The following is a 12,754-nucleotide window of genomic DNA, read 5'->3' as shown; positions in this document are numbered from 1 at the left end:
GAAGATAGCAACACACTTCTCTCGCTTTTAAAAAATAAATAAGAAGTCCTGAACTGTGAACCCAACTGTCTTCACATTATTAGAATGGAGCTCTGGAGTCATGCAATGCTCAACAACTGTGGGTCTTTGGCACCGAAAGAAGCTGGCAGTTTGAACCCCCTGAGGGGTTCCTTTACCCTCATTAACCTAGCTTGAAATGCAGCAAAGGGATGCAGACTAGACTGCTGTAGAAATTATTCTGTGCTCATAGAAGCTCAGCCGCAGGATTCATATTGCTGGCCCCTGGCAGTGGTGTGCCTTCCAAAGGGTAATTACAGTCTCTTGAGCAGCGATCACTCATTTTTACTGGCTATAAATACGCTGCCTTTACAGAGAATCACTTCATTCTTGTACTACGCACGGACTTAAAGTCACGCTGTGTGCCTTCTAATTTTCACCCCATCATGTTCCTTCAAGTTCAGCCTCTTTCCAACTGCAGAACTGGGACCAACCCTTCATTGCTTAATTTTGAGGCGAGGGGTGGGGGTTGCCCTATCGCTACGGATTTTTCTTTTAATATGTTCATCCTCTTCCTTCTCTGGTTTTATTTCTTCCTGGAAAAATAAAATAAAATGGCATTTTGCCCTCTGATTCCCACACCCCATTATACTTTAGCTTATAATTGCTTCTTGAAGGAAATATTTTCTCACACAGTGCAGCCCCCTCAGTGTCTCACAGGAAAAAGTACAGTCTCTGGCTACACCTTCCCTGTATATTTAAAGCACTATTATACCATTTTATAATAGCCATGGCTATTATAATCATGGCTCCCCCTGCATGCAAGAATCCGGACAACTGTAGTTTGTTAAGGGCACTGAGAGTTGCTAGGATACCCCTATTCTTCTCACAAGGCTACAGTTTTCAGAGTACAGTGGTACCTCGGGTTAAGTACTTAATTCGTTCCGAAGGTCCGTTCTTAACCTGAAACTGTTCTTAACCTGAAGCACCACTTTAGCTAATGGGGCCTCCTGCTGCCGCTGGAGCACGATTTCTGTTCTCATCCTGAAGCAAAGTTCTTAACCCGAGGTACTATTTCTGGGTTAGTGGAGTCTGTAACCTGAAGCGTATGTAACCCGAGGTACCACTGTAGTTTATCAACCAACCATTTATCAACCCACCAATCAACCCCTCTTTCCAGGGAACTCTGAGAATTGTAGCTCTGAAAGCGGAATAGGGACTCTCTCTCTCAGCACCCGTAACAAACTGCAGTTCCCAAGATTTTTTAGGGGAAACCATGAGTGTTAAAGTGGTATCATAGTGCTTTAAATGTATGGTGCCTCTGTACCCTACAAAACACTCTTGTTATCTTGTATGGTCAGTGAGGCGGTGGGAGCATTCTTTCTTCCTTACCTCATACACAGGAAAACAACGGGATATGGCAATGTGGTGTAGCTTGAAAGAAGAGCCTCTCCAGTAGATCTAGCTGGGTTGTGGGGGGGGGGGTGGAAAGGGACACGGCCATCTTTAGGGGTCCTGGTCCTAAGCCAAAAGAGATTTTTCCAGAGGAGATTTTCCCCAAAGTAAAGGCATTTTTTGGTAGGAAAAGCATGAGCACTGCCCAGTCTGACAACGAAAGAGCTTTTTGGAATCCCTTGGGCTTTCAAAACTTTTAGCGGTTGTGCACTTCACAAATGTCAAAATGTGCAAAAAGTGACATCTCCCTGTCTCTGCAAAGTGTTTGTACTGGAAAAGCAGGTGACTGCACACAGAATAGTTTTACACTTTTCAGGCTTCAATTGTATGCAGTCTATGAGGGCAGACTTCTGAGTAAACCTTCCCATCGGCAAACCCAAGAGGCTCAGTGGTTTAGACCACAGCGCCACCACGTCCCAACTGGAGAATAAAGGAGATGGTAAATCAGAAGCAGGTAGGTCTGCAGGGTTGGCCCAACCTATTTTGCCCGGTGTCAAGGCAGAACCTCTTGCTGCTGCAACTCCTAGCACCAGTAGCTGCTACTTTACGGAAGGTTTTGCAAAGAAGCCTCTGTAAGTCTCTTGAAGCTTTTCCAAGAAGCTGCTGGCAATGGCAGCTCAAGCGGCATAACGGCAGCTGGCAAGGGAAGCAGCTTGTTCTGGCAGCTTTGCAGGGGGGTGGGCAGGTGGTGGTGCTTGTTCTGCTGCCCACTACCTGAGACGAGTGGGTCTCATGCTAGAGCTCATAATATTTGAACCATGGTTCCTAATAGGGACGCGGGTGGCGCTGTGGTGTAAACCACTGAGCCTTGGGCTTGCTGGTTGGAAGGTCGGCGGTTCGAATCCCCGCAACAGGGTGAGCTCCTGTAGCTTGGTCCCAGCTCCTGCCAACCTAGCAGTTCACGCCAGTGTAAGTAGATAAATAGGCACTGCTGCGGCAGGAAGATAAACGGCGTTTCCGTGTGCTTCTCTGGTTTCGCCAGAAGCGGCTTAGTCATGCCACATGACCCAGAACAACTGTCTGTGGACAAACGTCGGCTCCCTCGGCCAGTAAAGCAAGATGAGCCCCACACCCCAGAGTCGTTTGCGACTGGACTTAACTGTCAGGGATCCTTTACCTTTACCTTTCCCCCCTAATATTTGATAATATCTGAACTGGGGTTAGCACAAAACATTAAGAAAAGGGAATTGTTCCACCTGTTCCACTGAGCGTAAGCTGGATGTAGTGATCCATGCTGCAAAGACACAAGACATCCAGTCGCCACTCACAAGCTCGATGTGTTTGGCAAAGGCATTGTCTGAATGAGGTGCACATCCACATGGAACCGTGTGTCATGGTGCTCCTAAACCTGCTCACCGGCTCCTCATAGATGGAGCAAGGAGGTGATTGGGCGTACTTGTCAATCTGACTCTCTATTTGCATATATTATCATACACGGAAGTGACTCATCATCCGACGTCTTAATACGGTACTTTGTAAAGCAGTCCCCAAGGGAACCCAACGGAAGCGATTATGGTTTATGCAACCAAGATGTTGTTTTGCTGAGGTGTTATTCTTTTCAGCAAGAATTGCTGCATAACTGCTTTTTTTTATTTACACTGTTTGTTCTGCTCAGCGATGTTACCTAATATGAAACTAACCTCTTTTCAAGGCTAAATTTTCCCTGAGAAAAATAGCAAGATGAAAAACATGCTGTGGCAATTACGTCCATGCAGAGCCAAACATGGGAAAACTTCGTAAAGTGTTTACACTACTGAATAGTCTTGTTGGTTACAATTCTGAGGTGGCGTGTTTACCAATAATGCACCAATAATGCCAGAAATGAGGGAGCTGTAGCTGCTGAAGCCTGAGTCTCTTTTGCAGTGCAATCCTGTGCAAATTTACTCAGAAGTCCATCCCACTACGTTCAGTGGTGTTTGATCCAGGCAGGAATGGACAGGTCTGCCAATTCCAGTTTCTCAGTTTTCTAGTCTTCAGTTCATTTTTCCAGTGGTCTCCAAGATAAATTATAAATTTCCCCCATTCTTTGTTAAAGTTCTGGTCTTCTTGATTCCTGAGCTTTCTGGTCAGCTTTGCCATTTCGGCATAGTTCAAGAATTTAATTTGCTGTTCTTCTCTGGTAGGGACTTTATTTTCTTTCCATCTCTGGGCTAATAGCATCTGGGTGGCTGGTGTATACATTAAAAAGTATTTTCTGCACCCCGCTCTTCAAAACAGCCAAGCTACTGATATTAAACGTTCCACCACCTGAGAGCATGGTCACATTGTGATATGGAAATTGCCACCTTTTTCTGAAATGAAGAGATTTTAACAAAGCCCAGCTTGGGAAGAAAGATATAAAAATTCCTGAAAGTTACACTACTGCACTTTATCAAGTTTGGCCAGGCTCCTATGGCACAGCATGCTTAGCCTAATGGTTTATCTAGTTCCTTTAGAACCTGATATATCTTTTTTATTTTTTTATGATTTTCAATTTTATACATTTCAATAATTTTACAATCATTTTAACATTTCAAAATTTGACTTCCTCCCCCTTTTTGCAGTACCTTAAATTTATTTTTTATATTTTCTGCATATTCCAAATTAACTTAACAATCATTTATTCATTATTAGCTTAATTATTTATTCATCTGTTTTAAATGTATACTCTTATAAAACTGCAGGTTATTACAATAATCCTGCCAGTGTTCTTATCTGTTTACAGTTTGTTTGTAAATATTCAATAAACCATTTCCATTCTTTTATAAAAAATGATTTTTGTATTTATCCCATACTCTACAGATTTTTCCTAGTTATATGATTTGTAAATCCTTTATGTACTTTCACCTTTTCATACCATAAATAAGCGTATTATGATAACCTTCTAAATCTAAAATATGTGAATTCTCCAATGTCATCCATTCTCTTAAATGGGATAATTTAATTTTGTTTTCAATGATTGTTATAGCAAGAGTTTTTTTCTTATAGTGGCAAGAAGCTGCAGCTCCAGCAGGGCAGGCAGGGAGCTGCAAATGGATGTTCTTTGCACGAGAAAGATTCACACCCATTTGAAAAACAGTGTGATAAGAGCTTTTAAGGGAGTACATCGGCCTTCTTACAGTTATACCGCCAAGTGCTACCAGATGGGAAGAAACACGAGCAGCCCATCAGAAAAATTGAGTGAGGTAAAGACATCTAGAGAATTAGAGGTTATTTCAGAGAGCCATTTTATGTCTAGGAGAGACGAGGAACAACTTTTGCAAGCATCTGAAGTAGAGGCAACATCAGGGCAGGGCTTTGGAGCAGATGTCCAGTCAGCGGCGTAGCGTGGGTTGTCAGCACCCGGGGCAATGCAAGTAATTTGCACCCCCTAACCCGGGGCAAGGCAAGTAATTTGCGCCCCCTAACCCAGGGCAAGGCAAGTAATTTGCGCCCCCTAACCCCTAACCTGCTGCCGCTGCCAGCTTCTTCTTGCTGCTGCCTGGTCTGGTCTGGTGTGGTTCTCTCCCGCGCTCAGCGCTGCGCTGGGCGGCCGCTGCACTGTCCCTCCCCCAGATAGTCCCTCGCTCTCTCTCCGCACCGCACGCCTGGCACCCACCCCCTCCACAGTGGGTGGCGACCCAGCGGCTCGGATCGGATTCGCACAGCCAGCACTGCAGTGAGAGAGAGTGAGTGAGCCAGGTAGGGGCAGAGAGCTGCGAGTGCGAGCGCCCCCCCCGATGTTGCGCCCGGCCCCCCCTGCACCCCCCACGCTACGCCACTGTGTCCAGTGTTTCACGCAGCAGAACTAAGCAGGATAGTTCCCAAATGTGGCAAGGGTTATCACATTTTGAAGTGAGTGAAGCAATCCACTCTGCCATCTAAAGAGAGCCCCCCCTCATAAAACTAGAGACTGCAGAGTCAAAAATCACCTAAATGCTCTGAGTCTACGACACATGATTTAGCTTTTTGTCCTTTCTCCAGCAGGTGTGTACTTTCTTGTTCCAAGTGGCTTTTAATGAAAGAGCTGGTGCCATGCTTTTTTATTTATTTATAAAAATGTAATTATTGGTGTCATTTAAATATATTTCATATATGTATATAGTTTTAATTCTGTCAATGTTTAATAGTTTTTCAATTATTGTTTTCTCTGTGTTTTAGTGGTTTTCATTTTTATCTGTAAACTGCCTTGAGTCCAGTCAGGGTGAAAAAGTAATAGTAATAATATTGAAAACAGTGAAAGTGTGGGGGACTGCTGTTATGATGACTATTTTATTATTAGGCTGTCTGTCAGTATGCTTTTTATTATGTTTTTATTATTGGTGTTCTGTAATGTGTTTTTAATGTTGTACACCACCCTGGGATCTATTGATAAAGTGTGGTATATAAATTGAAATAATAATAATAGTATAGTTTTGACAACAGAAGACAGAGAAGTTGAGTAGAGCACAAAGCAATGCAGTTCTGCTCAACTGAGGTCTCTGTTTCCAGTCACATCTATGAATGTCTTGCATTTTAATGCCTATTGCAGAGAGAGCTTGAGGTTATATTTCTGAAAGTGCAGTGTTTAGGAAATGTGTAGGGCTGTTTTGGCTTAGCATCTCATTGGCTTATCCTGAGATCGTCTGGCATAAGACCATACACTGCAAATACACTTTCTTAGAATTTCTCAGGTCAGCAATGAGAAGCAAAGGTCAGGTCATGCTAACCCAGAATTAATTCTGGGCTGCGTATGTACAGTGCAGCAGGGGTGCCAACTTGAATAAAATATTGGGGAGGGGGGCACATAATTGATCAGAAGATGCAGTGCACACACACCATTTGAATGGCAATGCCCATCAATTATTTTTTTGGGGGGGAGGGAACCTCCTCAAATATTTAATGGGGGGAGCGAAGTGACCTCAGCCCCTAGGAGTTGGCTCCCTTGCAGAACAGAGATGTGGACTTCTTGTACCCCTGGGACCTTAGGAGAGTCTGTTATATGCTGACATGGCAGTGTATGTAATTTCACAGGTCAGCCACTAGATGCCAATATTTCATGAAACTGTTGAAAATCAAAAAACGTAAAAGGGAAGGTTTTATTTGGTATTTAGCCAGGTATCCTCAGAATACAGTGGTACCTCGGGTTAAAAACTTAATTCGTTCTGGAGGTCTGTTCTTAACCGGAAACTGTTCTTAACCTGAAGCACCACTTTAGCTAATGGGGCCTCCCGCTGCCGGTGCGCCGCCAGAGCATGATTTCTGTTCTCATCTTGAAGCAAAGTTCTTAACCTGAGGTAATATTTCTGGGTTAGCGGAGTCTGTAACCTAAAGCATATGTAACCTGAAGCGTATGTAACCTGAGGTACCACTGTACTTCATTGCAACACTTACAGTCAAAAACAACGCTAACTACATACAGTGGTACCTCGGGTTAAGAACTTCATTCGTTCTGGAGGTCTGTTCTTAACCTGAAACTGTTCTTAACCTGAGGTACCACTTTAGCTAATGGGGCCTCCTGCTGCTGCTGCACAGCTGGAGCACGATTTCTTTTCTCATCCTGAAGCAAAGTTCTTAACCCGAGGTAATATTTCTGGGTTAGAGTCTGTAACCTGAAGCGTATGTAACCCAAGGTACCACTGTACATTGAAAGAGAGAATTAAAAGGGAGCGTTGCTGGTATAATGGTAGAACTTAGGGGAGAGGCCAAAATGAGTTTGTGACATACGGAACAATTGTTATCATTAAATGCACCTCTATGGCAGGGAATGCCTTAGCAGCCATTGTTCCTCTCTGCCCCTTCCCTTTGCTATCTTCCCACACCTGGAGCCCAAGCATCAAGTAGGAGAGAGGGTAGAACCACATCTCCTTCTTTACGGGTGATAATTCCAGCAGGGGAGCTATATTAGACCCTTACGGAAAATGAAAGAGTCACCTTTAGAACTCACTGTTGACAATTATTTCATAATACTAGAACTTGGGGACATCCAACGAAGCTGAATGTTGAAATGAGTTGGGACAGACAAAAGAAAGTCATTTTTGTTGGGAATCACTCAGACAGAAATTCCTAGGTGTCAGCAAAGGTTATTTATGTATGCCACTACTGCGGCCCGTGTTTTGTTAGCCCCCCAAAATGGAAAACGCGTGAAGTCCCAACTAAAGAAGAACGGCAACTTAAACTGATGGAATATGTGCAGCTTGCAGACTTAACATATAGATTAAGAGAACAAGAAGAACATAGGTTTGAAGAAGATTGGAAAATGTTTATTGAATATATGGGGAGGATTGTGTACACCTGAAAATATTGGCAGCATTAAAATAAATTCAACAGTGCAAATAAATTTTGATGGATGTAATAATGGAATACTGAATGTTTTAGTTTATGTAGTTTAGTGTAATGCAGGGATTTATGTTTTGCAAAATGAGCCATGGAAAGAGAAGAAGGAAAGTCATTGATATTTCAAGGTTGTTTCAATGAATATTCTAAGTTGTAAAACAGAACATTTAATAAAAATTATATATTTTTGTGTGCGCGAGAGAGCGTGTGTCCTTCTTTTCACAGTGTATAACTAAACCACAGAATTCACTCCCTCTAGAAGTAGCGACGGCCACCAATTTGGATGGTTTTAAAAAGGCATTAGACAAATGTGTGGAGAGATGGTTATCAATGACTGTTAGCCACAAGACATTTTGGCACCTGAGGTAAAAATAGTGCCCCCTCCCTGCTAAGGAAGAAGGAGTGAGTGAATATCTATATCAGGAACAAGACGGAAATAAATATCTCTCTATCTCTATCAGCCCTGTGAATCCAGCTACCTGAGGTGGTCACCTCACTTTGCCTCATGGGTGGGCCGGCCCTGGGACTACCTCCACTTTCAGAGGATGTAGGCTTATGAATACCTGTTGTTGGGAACCAAGAATATGGAGCATGCTGTTACACTAACATCCTGACTGTGGATGTCCCACAGGCATCTGGCTGGCCACTGTGAGAGCAGAATGCTGGACTAAATGGGCCTTTGACCTGACCCAGCAGGGTTCTTCTTATATTCTTATATTAATTTAGCACTTCATGCATCTGGATGTCTCCAGACTGTCGCTATTTTGCAGGAGGGATTCAAGAACATACCATAAATTTAGGTTTGAGCAATTAAAGTGTTCTGTTGCCCTAGTGCAACAAATCCACTTTTTAAAAGAAGCAGACTTTTCGAGGTTAATACTGATGGGAAAAGTATGGAATGAATGAACAATTAACGGGAAGGCAAATAAACACCCCACAAAAATGAATGCAGGATAAATGCTCATTGTTGTACATCTACCCAGTAAACAAATCAGAATAAATGCTGAACAAAAGCAAAATATAGTTTAACCTCTGCATAAGCTTTGTGGAAGCAAATCAAGATGAATGCTCAATAAACAGGTTGTCTGGAGAAGTCCTGAATCCATGTCAGTTTATTCCACAATAAATCCTTTCGATGTTAGGATGCCACAGTCTTTTCCAGGTGAATTTAAGGTTAAGGCTCGCTGCAACCTGGCAGCCCTCCTCAGAGGGACCACATCTAATGCAAGACTTTTGAACGGAAATCTTCCTGGGGGGAAAACTAATTATAGGCAAGATGTGGCAGATCAACTCCTGCATTTTGGAATGTGCAATGCCCATGGATTTCAACATATCCAAACCTTTCTATGTGGTTCCACAAATTCTTCTTTCTCTTCCTATTGGTTAAGACTGTAATTATCTCACAGCAGAAGGGAAACCTAAGAGTTCAGTTATACAAGAGGAAGTAGGTCCGGATTCCCATCACCTGAACACAGGTGGGGAACTAAGCAATGTATGTAGGTCAGGGTAGGTTGCAAGCCCAACTTTCCTTCTGAGTTTCAAGATCAGTAGCGCATTTTTTACAGCTAATAAAAGCAGCCACAAGAGCTTATTTGTGCTGCTGCACCTCTCCTAATCTGGCTTGCTTTCCCCCCTCACCCATGTTGAAGTAACATTCAAGTACCTGTCTGTCAGCTTCTGCGTGTAGAATTGAGAGGAAACACCATCTTGTCTTTCACCTCAGGCAGCGAAATGTCTTGGACCAGCCCTGAAAAAGAGAGAGGAACTGCAGATGGGGGAAAGGTTTACGGTGACTCCAGAGGAACATTTCTGTGTGAACTGGCCTTTAGGAGCCAAGTGTTATAAAGTGTTCCAGATGGTGATTGGTCTTTTGCTTCTGATTATAGCCAGAGAATGGACAGAGAAACCTCCCTATATTGTTAATGTTGCAATGATTTCCCACAAATAAATGAATCAGCAATATTCAGAGCTGTGCCATAGACTCTTAAAACTGTCTTTCCTCCAGATACAGCCCAATTTTCACTATACTATACAGCTAAAGCATAACAGCTGATCTCTGATTTTAAGATATTTATATTGTTTAGTTTTGTGTATAATTGTTGTAAACCGTTCTGATATATTTGTGTGTGTGTGTGTGTGTGGGATTATGATACTAGGTTTCATAAAAAGTGATTGAATGATGTGTGGCAGGTTCACCCTCATTTTCACACACTCACAGTGGGTAAAATAACACTTTTGCATAAGGGAGGATTTTTATGAAATCTCAGTTTGTATATGGAAATCACTTAGATAGCAAGTTGGTGGTTTGAGCAAACCTCCTGTTTGCCGTAGTCAAAAAGGCAAAATGTTTTTACATGCTTCCTTTCAATGCAGTTTGCTCCTCTCTCACCACAATGTGTTCTGCCAGTGTATTAAACATTGCACTGGAAATATTCCAGGCTACATTCAGGATGGCTTAGACATTAGGCCAGATGAGGCAGCGTGCCTCAGATGGTAGATGATTTTAAAGGGTAACAAACTGTCATGAATTCCTTTTCAAATTACATTTTGTAATTACCATGTAAGTACCAGGTCACAAAATTAATATGGATTTGAAGGTCATGTGCAACTTTTCTGTGATCAGGAAGTGATGGGAAAATTCACTGGAAAGTGTGGGATAACTCTTGCTTTGATGCAACATCATCTAACCTCCCTACAAACAAATCAGGTTGACGCTTGTTAAATAGCTGGCTTTAGTCTAATCTCTGCAACTAAATCAGGATGAATGCCTAATAGAAATAGGTTGCCTTAAAGCACACACAGTTCACACTGCAAAATGTGGCCATTTGATAGCTGGGAAAATGCAGTATCACAATAAAAGAAGCACATATGCTAAAACTGGAACAATACAAAGAAGTTACAGGTAGGTAGTTGTGCTGGTCTGCCGTAGTCGAAACAAAATAAAAAAAATCCCTTCCAGTAACACCTTAGAGACCAACTAAGTTTGTTATTGGTATGACCTTTCGTGTGCATGCACACTTTTTCAGATACACTGTTTCAGTCGGTCTCTAAGGTGCTGCTGGAAGGAATTTTTTTAATTCTGTTTTGAATACAGAGAAGATTAGCATTGCCCCTACACTATAAAAGAAGCAGTACCTTTGAGAAATAATAATAATAATAATAATAATAATAATAATAATAATATTTCTATGTCTGGACCCTTGCTACAATGAGCAATACAGGGATTCATAATGCAAAGGCATATCTATCTGCTCAGAAGCAAATCTCATTAAGTTCAATGGGAGTTACTTCCAGGTCACCGGGGTTATGCTTATTCTGTCTGTTAGATATTGTTCATAAACAGGGCCAACCCAACCATTAGGCAGAGCAAGACAGCTGCCTCGGGCAGCAGATTTTGGGTGCCATGGAAAGACAGCAAATGGTTTGCTGCCTAATTTATTATAACTGTATTTTGCTACCATGGAGGAGAGGTGTTTGTGGGATGTTCTACCTCAGATGCTAACATAACTTGGTTGACCTTAGACACTACGCACCTTGACTTTGGGTTGGGGAGGGGGCACCATTTCCTGCTGTGCCACAGGCAGTGAAATGTCTAGCGGTGACCCTGTCAATATAATATTGAAAGCAGAATAGAGAGCCATTTTTAAAAAATTCAGGTGTACATTCTTGTCCATGTGGGCCTCCCATACTCTGAAACATAGTTTTAGCCACAATTCTTTAGTATCATTTGTGAAAATACTTTGTTTTACCCCAAATAGTTCTCACTGCTAGTGAGATATCTTGGTATCAACAAGTCCCCACCCCACACCCACCCCTAAGTTTCCAGGCGTAGTTGTGTGTGTGTGTTGTGCAGATAATACCACTCCCTTAGCTTTTTAGGGAGGAAATGTTACCAAAACAACAGCTTTGAAAAGGAACTCTGAAATCCTTCAAGCCCTTTTGAAATACTTTATGAATCAACTGTAAAGTTGAGAGGAGGGAAGCAGAAGCATTTATGAGGAAGTTCATAACAGGAAGCCCTTGCTTGTGGGTTTCTGCAAGGAACAGCCTGCTAATCGACTCCGCCTGCCCACCCCACATTCTCTGGGCTGTTGGCTCTCCAGAGCTCACCTGTTTCTTCTGGAAAGCTGATAATTTGCCATGCAGATCAGCGTCTCTGCTTTCAGTTTGTGGAGCCGTCCTGGTGTTTTCTCTGGCCTATAAAGCATCTCTGGCTCCTGGAGCAACGGAGAGCGTTATGTGAGGAGATCTAGAGAGACTGGAAGGAGGCAGCTGAGAACAAGAGTCCTACAAGTCAGGATCTGAATGCCAAGATGTCAGTGCTTACCCCTATTTTGACTCCCCCTGAGGTGAAGGAATACATGTCCAGAGGTGAACGCTTTATCAAGTGGGATGATGTGAGTACCGTGGGTTTTAATTCACCCTGGTTTGGGGCTCTTGAGAAGCAGGAAGTGGAAGAGTTCTAGACATAACTACCCAGCTGTGTGAGTGAGTAAATCTCTCCTTCTGTGGTTGAGGGCAATAAATGAATGTTTGCATGTGGTAAGATTTAGGGGGAAGCAATGAGTGATGAGTAAAAAAGAGGAAAACTATGCAAAGTAATTATAAAGTTGTGGTGGGCCCACTCCTGCATTTTTATTGTGAGATATTATTATTATTATATTCCAGCCATCCTATGGAAGGCACTGCTATGAAGTGTGGAGGAATAGTATCTATCATCTATCTATCTATCTATCTATCTATCTATCTATCTATCTATGTATCATCTATCTATCTATCTATCTATATTTATTTATCTATCATCTTCTTCATTTAATATCTATCATCTTCTTCATTCTTCAAGCTTAACCTGTTGAATACCCAAAGTAAAGCATATATCAAATAAATAACTATAAATATAACAGCATCAAACAAAGAGCAACAGGCCATGTTCATACAAAAGAGCTGATCACCAGCCAGTTGAAACAAATGTAAGTTTTGACAGTTCTGTAAATAACAAGTGATAAAGGTGGATCTGCTCTGGGAAGAA

The 12,754-nt window shown here is 42.3% G+C and overlaps 1 protein-coding gene across 1 annotated transcript in view; it reads left to right on the top strand.

Annotated features, from left to right (window-relative positions):
- The first annotated feature begins 11,749 nt into the window (after positions 1 to 11,749).
- The window catches only part of PLCB2 (phospholipase C beta 2), a 53,012-nt gene continuing 52,007 nt past the window's right edge, over positions 11,750 to 12,754 (top strand). The window contains exon 1 of the mRNA XM_080996510.1: positions 11,750 to 12,122. Within this exon, the coding sequence (XP_080852636.1) occupies positions 12,039 to 12,122 (84 nt within the window). The 5' untranslated portion in view covers positions 11,750 to 12,038. The remainder of the gene's footprint in view (positions 12,123 to 12,754) is intronic.

The sequence above is a fragment of the Podarcis pityusensis genome, assembly GCF_964106645.2.
Source record: "Podarcis pityusensis genome assembly, chromosome: 1".
Taxonomy (NCBI): Eukaryota; Metazoa; Chordata; class Lepidosauria; order Squamata; family Lacertidae; genus Podarcis; species Podarcis pityusensis.
This window is presented reverse-complemented; position numbering and strand designations above follow the sequence as displayed.